The 18,652-nt window shown below is 41.6% G+C and overlaps 1 protein-coding gene across 1 annotated transcript in view; it reads right to left on the bottom strand.

Annotated features, from left to right (window-relative positions):
* LOC128658218 (serine/threonine-protein phosphatase 2A 56 kDa regulatory subunit alpha isoform) overlaps positions 1 to 16,381 on the bottom strand; it is a gene marked incomplete in the record, with an annotated part of 340,402 nt that extends 324,021 nt beyond the window's left edge. The window contains 2 exon segments of the mRNA XM_053712752.1: positions 16,043 to 16,197; positions 16,284 to 16,381. Coding sequence (XP_053568727.1) covers positions 16,043 to 16,197; positions 16,284 to 16,381 — 253 coding nt within the window.
* Between the last annotated feature and the right edge of the window lie 2,271 nt (positions 16,382 to 18,652).

Raw genomic sequence — 18,652 nt, 5'->3', positions numbered from 1 at the left:
AAATTTGGAAGCTTTAACCCTTAAAATAACGGAACCGGAGCCGTTTTAACACTTTAACCCCTTTACAGTCCCTGGTATCTGCTTTGCTGAGACCCAACCAAACCCAAAGGGGAATACGATACCAAATGACGCCTTCAGAAAGTCTTTTCTAAGTATCAGAGCTCCTCTCACATGCGACTGCATGCCATGCCTCTCAAAAACAAGTGCGCCACACCGGCGCGAAAATGAGGCTCTGCTTATGCTTTGGGAAAGCCCCAGAGAAATAAGGTGTCTAATACAGTGCCTGCCGATATTTATAATATCAATATACCCAGATAAAATGATTCCTCAAAGCTAAATATGTTTTAAAACTGAATCGATTTAGCCCAGAAAAGTCTACAATCTTAATAAGCCCTTGTGAAGCCCTTATTTACCATCGAAATAAACATGGCTTACCGGATCCCATAGGGAAAAATGACAGCTTCCAGCATTACATCGTCTTGTTAGAATGTGTCATACCTCAAGCAGCAAGAGACTGCACACTGTTCCCCCAACTGAAGTTAATTGCTCTCAACAGTCCTGTGTGGAACAGCCATGGATTTTAGTTACGGTGCTAAAATCATTTTCCTCATACAAACAGAAATCTTCATCTCTTTTCTGTTTCTGAGTAAATAGTACATACCAGCACTATTTTAAAATAACAAACTCTTGATTGAATAATAAAAACTACAGTTAAACACTAAAAAACTCTAAGCCATCTCCGTGGAGATGTTGCCTGTACAACGGCAAAGAGAATGACTGGGGTAGGCGGAGCCTAGGAGGGATCATGTGACCAGCTTTGCTGGGCTCTTTGCCATTTCCTGTTGGGGAAGAGAATATCCCACAAGTAAGGATGACGCCGTGGACCGGACACACCTATGTTGGAGAAAAGAGCCACCTGTCCGACAGTGAAAAGTCCAGGGACGGAGTCCCACCCCTTGAACGAGAGGGAGGAACACCACTAGCCACCTCGAAAAAGTGTGACCAGAAACACGGGCAGAGTCCCACCAGAACACCAAACCCAGAAGTCCACTCCCTATGGCATCTCCATCCCTGAACCAGGGACAAATAGAAATACACTCCCAGAAACAAAAGCCCCGCAAGGGAACCTGTTAATACGAGTAAGGATGGTGTCGCAGAGAGAACTCACACTGCATCTCCGGACTCTAACATTCGCCCAGGCCCTCACTGAGAGACTAACAGGACTACTTAAAACTCCTGTCCCATTGCGAAGAGTACTACCCTCCATGAGACACACTTTACGTAAAAAATAATAATATGTTCTTTAAAAAATAAAACTTTTGACACTTCTCTGCCAACCTTCTGGGACGAAAAGGCATAGAATGACTGAGGGATAGGGGAAGTGGGAGGAGTATGTGAGCATTTGGCTGGTGTGTCTTTGCCTCCTCCTGGTGGCCAGGTTCTTATTTCTCACAAGTAATGAATGCGGCTGTGGACTCTCTCATTAGGAAGAAAATCACTATTAGGAAGATTGAATCCTAATTTAATTGCATCAAACAATTTAATAGATAGTAAATTTAAGTCAACTAACAAAGAGACCATATATAGACCCAGATTTTCCCATCTCTTAAATAAAGAAGAAAAGTTCTCAGAGTCCAGCACCTGGGATCCAAGGTGTGCAATCACAGGGGCACTGCAAAATACCCCCAGTAAATGTAACAAGAGATAGTAGTCGCACCACCAAGTTCAATGAATAGTTTACTTTATTGAGCCAAGATCAAAAAATCAGCAACGTTTCGGACACAAGTCCTTAATCTTGCATAACAAACAGACACTGATTCACTTCTTATATACCCAAAATAAGTCACACCTGCACAGCTAATTGTAACACCTGAAAAGTCAGGTATAACATTAACAACTGAATGTTGCCCCCATGTGGTCAACTACAAACATCACACTTATCTAAATAATTTTAATTTAACTATTACTTATCCAGCAATGAATTAATACATAGTCTAAAATATATCAATGTACAGTGCAGACTCTCAGGCAGTGTATGATTTTAACTTAGTCCTTTACACTAAATTTTAGCAAAGATAGATGTAAACATTTTATTTAATAAAAATTAGATTTCTACAGAAAAATTGACCAATCTAATTCTTTATTCATGCCCCCTGGAGATAATGTCCCTAATTCATAAATCCAATATGCTTCACGTTTTTGTAACAATTTAATTCTATCCCCCCCTCTTCTAGGATGTTGTACTTGTTCCAAAATCTGGAACCTTAATTGGCTTAAATTATGCCCTGCAGACAAAAAATGATGGGCAACTGGGGCATCCTTTTTATTGGTTCTAATACTACTTTTGTGTTGAACTATGCGTTCTTTGACGCACTGGGTGGTCTCGCCCACATAACCCAGCCCACATGGGCATTTAATCAAATATATCACAAAATCAGTATTACAGGTATAATGTCCCTTAATGAAATATTTTTTGCCAGTACTTGGATGACTAAATGTTGGCCCTTTAATAATACTATTGCAATTTGAGCACCCTAAGCAGGGAAAACTACCCAGATTTTTCTTCCCAAAATAAGTTTGAACTGGTCTCTTAGATGGACCAATATCTGCCCGTACCAGAACATCTTTTATGTTTTTTCCTCGTTTAAAAGCTGGCATAGGGGGAATCTTAAATTCTTGAATATTAGGATTACACGTGCTCAAAATGTGCCAATGCCTACGAATAATCTTCATAACCTGTTGATTCCAAGGGGCAAATTGACTTACAAACACTAGTCTAGGGCTTTTTTTATTATCATCCATCATAGGTTTTTTCTTTTCCAATAACAACTCTCTAGGGGTATTTAATGCATTCCTAAATTCAGTCTCAATTAATTCACATGGATACCCCCTTTGTAGGAAGCGATCCCCCATTTCTTTAAGCCTGTCTTTAACCAATGTTTCATCAGACACAATACGCCTTACACGTAAAAACTGGCTCTTGGGTAAAGATCTTACCAGTGAAGGGGGGTGTGCACTTTTATAGTGTAGGAGAGTGTTGCAATCTGTGTCTTTCCTATGAAGGTCCACAGTTAGACCTGATTTACACTTTGACACAACTGTGTCCAGAAATACAACACTCTCCTCACTAAAGACTAACTTAAATCTGATGTGACTAGTTGCTGCATTTAATTCATTCACAAAATTTACCAGGGTTCCAATGTCGCCCCCCCACACCCCAAACACATCATCAATATAGCGCCACCAGGTGGCGCCATATGATAAAAATAAAGGATTGTTATAAACAAAATGTTCCTCAAACATATTCATAAAAATATTTGCGTATGTGGGGGCGACATTGGAACCCATGGCGGTCCCTTGGAGCTGAAGATAATAATTGTCCTCAAAAAGAAAATAATTACACCTTAAAATAATATTAAGTAACTGCAAAATAAATTCCGCCTGTGATGTGGTGTATCTATCAGATTCACTCAAAACTTTCTCTACTGCTCCAATCCCTGCCTCATGTGTGATAGCTGTATACAGCGATGTCACATCTAGACTAAAAAGAATGCATTTATTATCCCCTAGATGCAAATCACGCAATTTGGCTAAAAAATCTCGTGTATCCTGGATATATGAATTAGAATTAACAAAAGGTCTAAGAACCTTATCCAAATATATTGATACCTTGGACAATACTGAGCCCATGCCGGCCACAATAGAACAAGTACAACATCCTAGAAGAGGGGGGGATAGAATTAAATTGTTACAAAAACGTGAAGCATATTGGATTTATGAATTAGGGACATTATCTCCAGGGGGCATGAATAAAGAATTAGATTGGTCAATTTTTCTGTAGAAATCTAATTTTTATTAAATAAAATGTTTACATCTATCTTTGCTAAAATTTAGTGTAAAGGAATAAGTTAAAATCATACACTGCCTGAGAGTCTGCACTGTACATTGATATATTTTAGACTATGTATTAATTCATTGCTGGATAAGTAATAGTTAAATTAAAATTATTTAGATAAGTGTGATGTTTGTAGTTGACCACATGGGGGCAACATTCGGTTGTTAATGTTATACCTGACTTTTCAGGTGTTACAATTAGCTGTGCAGGTGTGACTTATTTTGGGTATATAAGAAGTGAATCAGTGTCTGTTTGTTATGCAAGATTAAGGACTTGTGTCCGAAACGTTGCTGATTTTTTGATCTTGGCTCAATAAAGTAAACTATTCATTGAACTTGGTGGTGCGACTACTATCTCTTGTTACTCTTAAATAAAGAAGACTGGGATCCTAACTGGAATTCTGGGTTGTCTAAAAATGTTTGGAACTTAGGAATATGTGGGTTAACTCCCATCATTGAAAACCGCTTCCATAGTGCTTGAATTGGCGTATAAATAGTTATAAACTGTTTAATGACTTTAGGTATGGATTTTGCTCTCCATTGAGGGAGATTCTTGGTCGTCTTGCCAGATAAAGCAAGTAATGCAACATTAACCTCGCTCATATTGACCGGAGTATTCTAAAGGACATATATAATTTTTGGTAAAAGAATCATCTTAAATAAAGCAATCCTTCCAGATAGGTAAAGTGGGAAATTCTGCCAGTTTTTCATATATCTTTTAATTTTTTCTAAGACACGAGTGATGTTAAGGTTATACCATAGTGCTGGGTGAAGAGATATGTAAATACCTAAATATTTAAAAGCTTTAGTTACTGGTTGAAAAGGGAATATCAGTTAGAGAGTCCGGATTTTTCTTCAGCCATAGAATCTCTGATTTAGAAGCATTAACTCTATAGCCAGAGAAAGAGCCGAACTGCTCGATAATAGAGAAAAGTTTGGGAAAGTTAATATTGGAGTTAGATATATATAACAAGATGTCGTCAGCACATAAAGCTATTTTTAACTCAGCTTGTCTTATTCTAATTCCCTCTAGTTGATGTCTAATCATAATAACCAAAGGCTCAATCGTTATGTCGAATAGAAGGGGAGATAAAGGACACCCCTGACGTGTTCCCCGACTCAAAGTTATCTCTGTAGATTCCAAATTGTTAATCAATTTTGTATAGGGATTATGGTGTAGTCTTTTAATGAAGTTAATAAAGTTACCTTTAAAACCAAATTTAATTAAGGATGTTAGTATATGATCATGATGCACTGAGTCAAAGGCTTTTTCTGCATCGATTGAAATAATTGCTGCATCAGAGTAGCCAGATTCCTTTATTAAGCCTCGTTCTTCTACTGAATTAAAATAGTCAATAGTTAGGAAAACTTCCCTGATTTTGGCTGCCAAGTTTCTGTTATGAAGAAACTCTGCCTGGTCTTTATGAATGATAATAGATAGTGCTAGTTGCTATCTGGAGGCTAAGATAGAAGTTAATAATTTGTAATCGGTATTGAGAAGAGCTATGGGTCTGTACGATTCTTTCCTTAGTGGGTCCTTCCCTGATTTTAATATTAAGGTTGTAAAAGAGGCCAGAAAGTTGGATGGAGATAACTTATTCTCAGTATAGAAGTGATTGTAAAGGTTTTTCAGATGGGGGACTATTTGTTGTATTAAAATTTTATAAAATTCATTTGGTAACGCGTCTGGTCCAGGTGCTTTGTTTAAAGATAGATTTTAAATGGCTCTAATTATCTCAATTTCAGTAATGGAAGATTTAATAGCATTTACTAAGTCCAAAGATAAATATGGATAAGTGATCATCTGCCAAAAATTGTCCCTATTTGATTAATTGGATTCTTTAAAAGCATAAATATCTCTGTAATAATCGGGAAAAAAAAGTCTCCAATACTACTACGGGAGTTTTAGAGATATCCTTTTCATTTTGTATTCTCTCGATTACGGAAGATTTATTATTATTCTTAACTAGGGAGGCCAGTAAATTACCAGATTTGTTGCCATACTTGTAATACTTAGCTTGAACCTTAAGTTCTTTAATAGAAAAGAGTCTTTCCTTTTTAGCTCTAATATAAGTAGTCCAATTTTCTAATGTTTTGAACTGTAGGTAACTGGTATATGAATTGACAACAAAATGAGAAACTTGTTTCTCTCTCTCTTTATGTTTACTTTTCAATGCCACATTATATGCCAAAATCTCACCTCTTAGAACAGCTTTACCCATTTCCCAGAATACCTCAGGCTTATCAAGATATTCCCTATTGTAATGTAAAAATTCATTGTATTTAGCCTTGAGCCAATTTTTAAACTTAAAATTAGTAAATAAATACTTACGGAAGTAAAAACGTGGTGGGTGCAACTTGTGATTTTTGTACTGAATTTGTAGAAGAATCGGGGCATGATCAGAAAGACATATAGGGTAAATGATAGTTTTAACTTGTAACCTAGCAATATTGTCATCGACTAAGATTATTTCAATTTTAGATAGTGATTTATGAGCTTTTGACAGGCAAGAATAAATCCTAGCGTCATGGTTTTGTGTTCTCCATATGTGTCTCACAGCAAGATTTTGAAAAATGGTTTCAAACAGCTTAGATTCTAAACGATCTCTCAGTTTTGGTTGGATTCTTCTTATGTCTAACTCTATCAAGGGGGAATTGCGGAGCCATATTAAAATCACCACCCCATATGAGATAACCCTGCCTAAGGTGCTATATCCTCAACTGGAGAGAGTCCCAAAATTCTTTACAAAAATAATTAGGAGCGTATACATTACAGATTGTAAAAACAAGATTATCTAATCTTACTTTGATAAGAATGTATCTGCCTTCTGGGTCTGTGTCCACATGTAAAACTGTGTGGTTAATTTTTTTCCCCAATTAAAATGGCCACTCCCCTCTTACTGTTCAAACTAGGTGTAGCAACTACATTTCCTACCCAGGAAAATTTTAGTTTTTTGTTTCTTCAAAATTTAAATGTGTTTCTTCAAGTAGTGCAATGTCAGTATTCAGCTTCCTCAGGTGTGTTACAATAGCTTTGCGCTTAATAGGGGAGGTGATACCTCCTATGTTCCAGGAAATAATGTTCAGTGAAGTGGCTCTACTCATGACTCTTCAAAGGGAACTATTGACATCTAATTTAGATCTGCAAGATTCATGCGAGTCCTCAAGATCTGATATCCTTTTCTCCGCTTCCTGGAGTCTGTTTGAAAATGACCTAACTTCGGTGGTAAGCAATGAGATATCTTGTTTGATTTCAATTCTGAGAGATTCAAATTTTGGAGTCAAAACTCCAGCAATGCTCTCAACTAATCCTTGCATATCCATATTATCATTACCTGTGGTGATATTAGTGTTAATAGGGTGAGTTTCAACAGAAATTTGTCAGATTTTTATTTTTCCTCTCCCTTGATTTGGCAGCCATTACTGAAGAGGAATGTGGAGAGTGACTAGGTGATTTAAAAAATGTATCCATTAAAAGGTGTGATGGTGAGTTTACAATCAATTAACGTGGAGGGAAAAAAAAAAAGTGAGGTGATAAGGTGAATGTGTGGAGGGAAAAAAAAAGTGAGTTAGGTAAAAAAAAAAAAATTGACTTGTTGTGAATATATTTTAGGAAATGCAGGGAGTTAAAATAAAAGCTAGAGAAAGCTAAATGGAGAAGATTTTCTTTCCATTTTTCTTTCCATTTTTCTTTTTTCCCTTTCACAAGCAGCTTAAAAACACAGAAAATCCTGACTAAATTACAGCAGAGCAAGAAAAATGTTATAAGCATAAATATTTTGTGTTAGAATACTGTGACTTAGGCCCTCAACCTCGTTTTCCCTATCCTTTCTTACCTTGCCCCCTCCCTCTTCTTTCCCCCTTTCCTTTACATATAGGGTTATGTCGATAAATATTTTACAGAGATACAAGCAGACACTATAGATGTCCTGCTGATCTAAATGCAAAACAGGTTGGCATAGCAGGAAAAAACACTATAATAAACCACAGTTACTATTCTAGGTTCAGATAGTAAAATTTAAGTTACATTTTAAAATATGTCTCTGGCCAAGAAGGGGGGAAAAAAAAAAAAAAAAAAAAAAAAAAGAGGATTCCTTCCGCCACTTAGATAATTAAAGTTCCAGTGAGGAATTACAGGCTGGTCCTTGCTTTGTGGTTAATTTCTTCCCAGTTTTTCCTTTGCTTTATTGTATATATGAGAAAAAAGAAAAAAAAAGTTCCTTTTATCATCCTTCCCCTTTTGATTCAATCTCCTCAGCACAGAGGTGGGATGAGTGGGTGAGGGAAAATATTCTGGATTGTAGAGGTGTTCCAGAAGTAACTCAGGGGAGAGGCCTCGTTCTCAAAGGCCCAAGAGGAAGCCACGGTTATCAACCGTTATCTCTCTGGACGATGATGTCCCGCTGTCTCGTAAACCAAACAGATAGGGAAGTAGCCTTCTGCCCCTTACGCTTCCCCGAATAGACAACAAAGAGGAAAAAATTGTCTAAACTCCTTAGTAGCCTGAAGATTGAACTTCAAGGCGCGAACCACATCCAAATTGTGAAGCAAGCATTCCTTCGATGAAGGAGGATTAGGACACAAGGAAGGAACCACAATCTCCTGATTGATGTTGCAATCTGACACAGGAATCTTAGGAAGAAAAACTAATTTAGTACGTAAAACTGCCTAATATGCATGAAAAATCAGATTAGGGGGTTCACATTGCAAAGCAGAGATCTCAGAAACTCTGTGCGCAGAGGCAATAGCCAATAAAAAGAGAACCTTCCAAGATAACTATTTAATGTCAACGGAATGCAGAGGCTCAAGCGGAACCTGTTGCAAAATCCGAAGAACAAGATTTAGGCTCCAAGGAGAAGCCCCAGATCTAAACACAGGTCCTAATCAGAGCCGTAACAAAGGACTGCACGTCTAGAAGCTCAGCCAGTCTCTTGTGCAATAAAACCGACAAGTCTGAAATCTGTCCCCTCAGGGAACTAGCAGAAAGGCCCTTCTCCAGCCCATCCTGGAGAAAAAATAAGATCCTGACAACCTTAACTCTGTGCCAGGAAAAACCACGCTCTTCACACCAGAATAAGTAGGTCCTCCACACCTTGTGGTAGATACGCCGAGCAAAAGGTTAACGAGCTTGATTAAGAGTATCAATGACACTCTGAGAGAAACCTCTCTTGGCTAAGACAAAGTGTTCAATTTCCACGCAGTGAGCCTCAGAGATTCTAGATTTTGATGAATAAATGGATCTTGTATCAGCCGGTCTCTGCAACAAGGTAACTTCCACGGAGGAGATGAGGACATCCCCAATAGATCCACCAACCATGTCCTTCGCGGCCACAATGGAGCAATGAGGATTACTGATACCCGCTCCTGCTTGATGCGGGCCACCACTCGAGGAAGAAGATATATGAGTTTGAACCTCCAGGCACTGCTAGTGCATCTATTAGATCCGCTTGGGGATCCCTCGACCTCGAACCGTACCTGGGTAGCTTGGTATTGAGACGGGATGCCATGAGATCTATCTCCGGCGTCCCCCACTTGCTGCATATCTCTGCAAACACCTTGGGATGGAGAGACCATTCCCCTGGATGGAAGGATTGCCTGCTGAGAAAATCCACCTCCCAGTTATCGACACCCGGAATGTGGACCGCTAACCGCGAACAGCTGTGGGCCTCCGCCCACTCCAGAATCTGAGATACTTCCTTCATCACCAAGGAACTTCTTGTTCCTCCCTGAAGGTTGATGTAAGCCACCAAGGTTATATTGTCTGATTGGAATCTGGTAAACTTGGATAAACATAGAAGTGGCCAAGCCTTCAAGGCCTTGAAGATTGCCCGTAGTTCCACAACCCCTGTGCCTTCCTGGCACCCCAAACAGCTCCCCATCCGAATAGACTTGTGTCCGTAGTCACAATCTCCCAAGATGGTCTTAAGAAGCAACAGATCTGGACAGAGTCACCAAGAGAGCGATTCTCTCGACCAGCTGTCTAATACAATCTGTTGAGAAAGATCTGAATGAACACCATTACACTGTCTCAGCATGCACAGTTGTAAAGGTCTGAGACGGAACCTGGCAAAAGGACTGATGCCCATTCAGGACACCATGAGACCAATCACCTCCATACACTGAGCCACAGAGGGACTCAAGGAGGTCCGGAGGGCAAGACATGGTAAAGTTAGCTTGCAATGTCTCTGGTCTATTAGAAATATCCTCATGGATATGGAGTCTATTATAGTACCCATGAATACCACCCTGGTACTTGGGATAAGAGAACTCTTTACCAAGTTTATCTTCCATCCATGTGATCGAAGACGACTGAGAAGAGACTCCGAAAATTCTTCCACAAGACGAAAGGATGGTGCTTGCACCAGAATATCGTCCAAGTATGGGGCTACTGCAATACCCTGAGTTCTTGCGAAGGTAAGAAGAGCCTTTATAAAGATTTTTCGAGCAGTGGCTAAGCCAAACGGAAGGGCAATGAACTGGAAGTGCTGGTCCAGGAATGCAAACCTCAGGAACTGAAAGTGTTCCCTGTGGATTGGAACATGAAGGTAAGCGTCCTTCAGATCCCTAGAGGTCATAAACTGGCCTTCAGGAATTAAAGTAAGGATGGACCTTATCGTCTCCATCTTGAAGGAAGGGACACTGAGAAATTTGCTTAAGCACTTTAAGGTCCAGAATTGGGCGGAAAGTTCCCTCCTCCTTTGGGACCACGAAAAGGTTTGAATAGAACCCCAAAGCTCTTTCTTCGATAGGCCCCCAGGAAAACAACTCCTAAGGAGGATAGATCCTTAACGGGCCCTAAAAAAGCATCCCTCTTTTTTGGTCTGGTAGACAGATTTGAGAAAAGGAATCTGCCCCTTGGCGGATGAGATTTGAAGCCTCTCTTGCATCCCTGAGATACCATCTCCAGGACTCCCAGATCCTGTACGCCCTTGAACCAGGCGTCTGAAAAAAAGACAGTCTGCCCCCTACATGATCCGATCCCGGATCAGGGGCCGGCCCTTCATGACAATTTGTTTTCAGCAGGCTTTTTATTCTGCTTGGATTTATTCCAGGACTGAGCCAGCTTCCAAGTACTCTTGGGTTGCTTGGGCTTGGAGGATTGTTGTCATTGGGATTTGTCACGAAAATTAGAAGATTGTCGTCCCTTAGACTTGTTCTTATTTTGCGGTAGGAAGGCACCCTTGCCTTCGGTAATTGTAGAAATAATGGAGTCCAGGCCTGGACCAAATAAAATCTTTCCCTTGAAGGAAAGAGAAAGGAGTCTGGAATTAGAAGTCATATCCGCAGACCAAGACTTCAACCAGAGCGCCCGGCAGGCTATGACCGCAAAGCCAGAGGTCTTGGCATTTAGGCGAAAAATTTGCATGTTCGCATCACTGATAAAAGAATTAGAAATTCTCAGAGTTTTAATTCTATCTTGCATATCCTCGAGGGGAGACTCCACCTCACTGAGTTCCGACAAAGAGTCGCTCCGCCAACCGCGGCAACTGCAGCCACCGGTTGAAACAAAAATCCTGAATGTTAAAACATCTTTCTCAGAAAGGTTTCCATTTTCTTATCCATCGGCTCTCTGAACGAAGAACTATCCTCAAGAGGTATAGTAGTATGTTTAGCAAGCGTAGGGATAGCACCATCCACCTTAGGAATGGAGCCCCACAAATCCAGTTGAGAGTCCGGGAACAACTTTTTAAAAGTAGACGAGGGGGAAAAGGAAGAACCAATTCTTTCCCATTCATTCTTAATAATGTTCGCCATCTTAACCGTCACAGGAAAAGTCAAAGGAACTTTCCTGTCTTTGTAAACTCTGTCTAATTTAGGTATAATAGGTTCTACAAGCAGCGCAGCCTCTGGAACCTCTAACTTAGACAGAACCTCCTTTAATAAAAGGAGCTCAATTTTAAATCTAAAGGACGGTTCCTCTGTAGCAGGAGGCTTAGACGCCAAGGACTCCGACCCAGAAAGTTCACCCTCTTAAGCTATAGAGGTTAACTCATCACCGGATAACTGGGACATAATAGCTAAACCCGATAAATATTTAGATAACTCCGGGTCAGGAGAGCTATGTTTAACCTTTCTATTGCGTTTGTTAGAGCGAGGTAATTCACTGAGGGTCGCAGACACCGCCGTTTGTAACTAGGTGGCAAAGTCCAAAGGAAGAAGGCCCCCTTCGGATGGAGGATTAGATGTGCTACAGAGAACTGCATGTGGAGTGGATAATGTAGCAAGGGTAGTAATCTTACGGGATGCCGAGTCCTGAGAGGTAGATGGCTCAGAGGGACTAAGAGCCTTAGCAGGCTTGTCTCCCTTCTTAGGCTTTATAACGGTGTTAAGGCATGTGAAACATTACTGAGTGGGCGGGAAAACCACGGCCTATAAACGGGTATTATTTAGTACAGAAGGAGTACCTTCTAACATGTCAGAGTCCTCCATAGCTCAGGTTATACCCACAGGAGGATACAAATAAAAACATTTTTTATTATAGAAAACTGCATCTTTATACTCCCAATGGCTGGGCCACTTAACACTTCCTAGACCCGGACAGTTAAATGAGGAAACGCTCTCCTCAGGTTCAAGTCTCAGCCAGAATGGAGGAAATGAACATAGACCACACCCGGTCACATGGAGTGCAAGACAGTACTTCTCCTGTTATTACAAGTACAGCAAGTAATAGGAGTGGGAAAAACTTACAAAAACAAAAGTGAATCTTAAAAGTGAAACCTGTTTGTTCTAGCCAAAAACACACAGTCTATCAGCCCAGAAAAAAAAATCACACAAAGCAGCATGTAAATAATACACTGATTAATTAACTCCAACTGTTCAATAAACCCCCTTCAGAGGATATTAACCATGGATCCTATCAAGGTATAAAGGAGCCACACTGTGACCCTGTTGTAGAGTTTTATGTGTAAAAATTGAAATGATCTTACCTCCAGGATCCATGCTGTGGAACATAGTCTCTCAAGTGTGACAGTTTTATAGCAGTGCTCCCGACATGGACTTGAGTGAGAGAAAGCAGGCAGTGAAACCCGTCAATACTGATTGCTTAGGAGCTGTTAACAGTAGTCTGGATGGTTTCACAGAAAAACTCTCTGCATCTCCAGACTAACTTCCATCAATACTCTCACTGAGAGGTTGACATGACTACTTAAAACTCCTATCTCTTAGGGCAGATACCCTTTTTCAGGACTCTCCGAATGTTCTGCCACTTCTTTGCTACCTCCTAATGTGACGAAAGGCAAAGTATGACTGGGGTGATGAGGAAGTGGGAGGGATATTTAAGCCTTTGGCTGGGGTGTCTCTGCCTCCTCCTGGTGGCCAGGTGTTGTATTTCTCAACAGTAAGGAATGAAGCTGTGGACACTCCCTATCTTAAGAAGGAAAAGGACAGTAAAATCAAAATTAAACTGAGAATTCCGGTCAAAAATTAATTGCACATAGATGAATTACATATTTGAATAGAAACATATTAGCAATATACATGTATTGGCAACAATGTTTCTAGTAAAAGTTATGTTTTAGTGTTTACATTTGTCTCTGCACATGCATGTGAAACAGACAGATTTTCTCAGCGCACCAGCATTTTAAATACTGCAGCTGCTCAGAGCACCAATGGGGCTTGCATCATCTCATCATTTTTTTAGAAGACAACTTAAAGTATTGATCTAGGCCCATTTTGGTATATTTCATGCCACCATTATACTGCCAAATGCAATCAAATAAAAAAAAAATCTAACTTTTTCACAATTTTAGGTTTCTCACTGAAATGATTTAAAAACAGCTTGTGCAATCATGGCACAAATGGTTTTAAATGCTTCTCTGTGATCCCCTTTGTTCAGAAATAGCAGACATATATGGCTTTGGCATTGCTTTTAGGCAATTAGAAGGCCGCTTAATGCCGCTGCGCACCACACTTTTATTATGCCCAGCAGTGAAGGGGTTAATTAGGTAGCTTGTAGGGTTAGTTTTAGCTTTATTGTAGAGTTCAGCCTCCCACCTGACACACCCACCCCCTGATCCCTCCCTGAACCCTTTCAAACAGCTCTCTTCCCTCCCTCACCGCCCAAATATCACCCCATCTTAAGTACTGGCAGAAAGTGTGCCAGTACAAAAATAAAAGGTTTTTTTTTTTTTGTTAGTTTGTTTTTTACTTTTTATATTCTGCAGGGTAGTATCCCCCCTTATCTCCCAACCTTTCCTGATCCCCCCACCAAACAGCTCTCTAACCCTCCCCACTCTATTAGCGGCCATCAGGTACTGGCAGTACCCGGTTTGCAGCAAAATAGGGTTTTTTTTTTATTTATTTATTTTTATAATACTAGTTTTTCTGTAGTGTAGCTGCCCCCCTCAATACCCAAATCCCCCTCCCCAATCCCTTTTTTTCAAATTTTTTTATTTTTTTTCTAAAATTACCCCACATATGACCCCCCCCCTCCCCCAATCACGCAGCTGGATTATTAGGTTTTTTTTTTTCCCGAAGTAGCGTGGCCGAGCGGTGCCACATACTCCAGCCCTCCAGCGATGGGCTACCCACCCGTCTCTCTTCTTACGCTCCCACCCACCAACGATCGGTCCCACCGCTGTCAGATGCAGAGAAGATCACAGAGTGGCCCTCTCTGCTTCGGTAACTATTTCTGCAGTGCCCCACTCGTGGGGCATGCAGAAATAGTGCAATCTCACAATTTTCAGCAAGATCGCGGCAGAGAGAAGCCCAGGACTGCAGCGGCGTACAGGGTACGTTGCTGGTCCTTAAGGTCATAACGACAGTCGTCGTACAGGGTACGGCGCTAGTCGTTAATGAGTTAAACCATTTTTAAATTTACTTCTATTGTCAATTTTATTTCAATCTCTTGGTATCTGTTGAAAAGCTGCAAACTTATGTTTAGGAGCCGGCCCAAATCTGGAGCACTATAAGGCAGCAGTTTTGCATGAATGTTATCCATTTGCAAGAGCACTAGATATAGCAGCACTATTTTCTGTCATATAGCGCTCCAGATGCCTACCTAGGTGTCTCTTCAACACAGAATATCATGGGAATTAAGCAAATTTGATAATAGAAGCAAATTTGTAAATAGAAGAAAAGCTAAAGGCCTAACATATGCTCTTCGGACACGGCTTCTTTAAAACTAAAGGCCTTGATAGCACTTTTGAGGCTAAACGGAGCAGCACGTTAATAAGAGATATACGCTCTCACCACATTAGAGGCTACACACCCGCCTTATTGGGCCTGCAGGCCCCTGTTCCATACCCGCAACTTCAGCTCCTGATAATCGGACAGCCCTACTTAAAAAGTCTTTGGCCTCATTAATCCTACTGCATACGCTGTTGGAACTCTCCAAAACGGCTCCCAGCGATAACTGAACTCCCGGTTCTTACAGAGGCGGACTTTGAGGACCAGAGGACCGTGAGGGTAAGACCCTTGATAACTTTCTTGGCCCTGTATACCCTGGGGCCCTACACCCTCGCTCAAGTAAACAGCCGTCCTACGTATTTTCCCCAGAGGTCTGTATATTACAAGCATTCCAACAGAGCCTCCCACATTACACCTAAAGGCCCCTTGTGGTATTCTCACCACCTCCTTGACGCTTAGTTAACAAGACCCTTATAAATCCCTGCCTCCAAGTGGGGGACTTCTCAGGAGACTACCATCTCCCCCATCCGGGCCTTATCAGCACCCTTGATAACATATAAACAACCTCCCTGACTCTGCAGGACACCCCCCCGCCTTGGACGCAGCAAACAGCTAAACGCTCTCCCCCCTTTTCCCGCTGCCCTTAGCGACAGTGGGTCATAACCCACTCTCCTTGCCCGCAATCGTCCTGTGAGGAAGTGTTTACAGCTGATCTAGGACCTCTACTAGATCCCGAATCTCTCATTGATAGGGCCCACAGGGCGACTAGACCAAGAGCCATGTCTGATGACAAGCCTAGGGATGTAGTTGTGAGACTTCATTATTACACCTTTCGGGAGAAATTCCTGAGAGCAGTTAACTCTGGGTCCCTAAAAGCCTCGAAGTTTGATCATCTGCAGATCTTCCCGGACCTCTCCCCTCAAACCTTACAACAGCGAAAGGCTTAACAAGATTTTAAGAGAATTCTTAGGAATAAGGAAATCAAGTACAGGTGGGGTTTTCCAGTATGACTATTCGTTACCAAAGATGACATCCAGCACATTATCACCTCTCCGGAGCAAGCCAGAAATCTTCTCTCCAAGTGGGATCTTCTTACGGACAGACCACCCCCTACAACCTCCAAGGCTCCCGCTGGGGAATTGAGGGCAGAGGCCCTGCCGTGGAAGCAGCTTCCTCCTAGGGAAAACAGAAACTCTCTGCAAGCTCCCTCTTCTAAAACCCTACCTTCTACTTGTGAAGCTAAATGAGGCCCGAGGATTTACCTCTCCTGATCTCTCTTCTTCGGTACCTCACTGAACTGGTGCACTTTTTCTTCAGGGCCCAGGCCAATGACTTTGGCCTTCCTGATCTGGGAGGTCATGCATACAATCCTCTATATCCTTTTTGAATGACTGCTTAATGGTTCTTGAGATAATAGTGGACATTTTAAACCTGACTTGGGGATATGGGTACAATGGTCCTCGTACTTGTTTTTGTTGTCATTGCTCTTTTCTTCCCCCAGGTACATAGTCCCGGAGCATTGCAGGAATCACAGGACATTCTGGAAGATGACGTGGCCCAGGCCTTGACTCTACAAGAGTAAGAGGAGGGGACTGCTGACTTCAGTGTCCCCCCCCAAACACTATGTTAGGAATGTTTAAGTTATATTGTTTAAGGTATATGGTTACAAGTGGTACACTGTTAGGGGGCTGCGGCGATGGACCTCATGGCCTATCGCACACCCCCTCCTTCACAAGTTCCTTAGGTTGTACACGACCCTCTGAGTAGGACTGCTTGGACTTCCCACACTCCTACCCTGCAGACCTCTCCCAGAGGTTCTGCCCCATAGATTTAACTCCCCGGCTAGTTTAATGGCCACCCTTCCTTCTAGTTGTGAATGAGAAAGAAGTTCGGGGAAGGGGAATAAGGGTTCCATCATCTTAATGTTATGGTTTAACTAGTTAAATCTATGTCACCCCAGATCTACTTGTCTTGTTGTTATTAATGTTATGCACCAGCAGGAAATATATAATTTCAAAGATAGTCAGTATTTGCTGTAATAAGTGTCCATTGCGAATGCCCAGCACAAAACTCGGATTCACCCCTTTGGGCTTATATGGCCTTATGCCTGAAGAAAATAGTCCTACCTTATTTACTTCCGGTGCCCTCGGCACTCCCCCCACTTTTGGATCTGCTTTGTTCTTCGCTTTTTAGGGAAGCACAACGCAGATATTAATGTTCTTCTATCACAGACCTTATACTTCAAGGGTGTGTTAGTAAATAACACTCTTAAACAGAGCCTAAGACACATTAACTGCATTAGTCTGTATCGCCGCAGATAGAGAAAATTACTTAGGACTCCTCACCTTCCCTCCCCTCCATCTCCCCCCTCTTTTATGTTTTTTCAGCATGGCTCTTAAATTTGCCACCCTAATACCCAAGGACTGAATTCATCTACAAAGAGCCTTCTGCTTCGATACCTTGTGAAAACTAACGTAAAGGTTGCCTTTCTCCAAGAAGCCCACTGACCTCAGGGCTCCTCTTTCATGCAGAACTCTAAAAACTTTACCCAATTTGCCTGTCGGCCTCTCATCCAAAAAAAAAAAAAAGAAGAGGTGTCGCCATTGTGGTCCACAAGTCAGTTGCATGCGTGATGCAGTACATGGAGAGGGACCCGGAGGGCAGATATTTGCTGGTGGTCTGCACTCTGGATGGAGTCCAATACATCCTAGCCTCATTATATGCCCCGAATGTCGGCCAACTCGCCTTTCTGAAAGCGGTTCTTCCCCTGATAGACCAATTAAACAGAGGTACTCTTTTGATGGGGTGGGGGGGTTGAACATAGTATGGGGCCCAATCTTAGATAGGAGACCCTCCAAACACAAACCCTTAAACTCCGTAGCCAAGCGGGCTTCAAATCAGTTTATATCCTTAATGCACCAGTTTAGCCTGAATGATGCATTGCGGTGTCTGTCTCCTTCAGAGAGAGATTTCACTTTCTATTAAAACCCCCACCTCTGCTATTCAAGAATTGATTACCTTTAGTTTGAGGCTACACCCCTCTTTAATTTCCGGGCCAGCTGGAGCTGATACCACCAAGATTATATCCGACTTCATAGTCGCCAATGCCAACAACCGACGAAACCCCATACTATGGGCAACCCTGAAGGCCTTTATGAGGGGCCACTTTATAAAACAGACCTCAAAAAACCACAAACTTATGGGAAAACCCCTTGCTCAATTATATTCGGAACTACGCTCTCTACACAACAGGGGAGGCCCTTCGAGACAGATAGCTGAGCAGATAGTAGCCATTAGATCCAAAATTAACGTAATTGAAGAAAAAAAGGGTACAATCAAATCTTCTGGCCCTCAAACAATTGTACTATTACAAGTGTAATAGAGCCGACCGACTTCTAGCTCATAAGCTCCGAATCCGCACACAGCAACGTCAAATTCCGTCTATCAAAACCCAAAGAGGGACTGTACACGGCCCAAAAGACATAGCAAGCGCATTTGCTCATTACTACACCACACTATATAATTTGGACTCCTCCCCTGAGAACTCTAAAGCCCCAAAAATGCAGATTGAGCAGTTCCTGTCTTCCCTTCCCAATCCTATCGGCGGAAGATGCCCAGGGCCTTTCTGGTC

The sequence above is a fragment of the Bombina bombina genome, chromosome 4 (assembly GCF_027579735.1).
Source record: "Bombina bombina isolate aBomBom1 chromosome 4, aBomBom1.pri, whole genome shotgun sequence".
NCBI classification, from domain to species: domain Eukaryota; kingdom Metazoa; phylum Chordata; class Amphibia; order Anura; family Bombinatoridae; genus Bombina; species Bombina bombina.
This window is presented reverse-complemented; position numbering and strand designations above follow the sequence as displayed.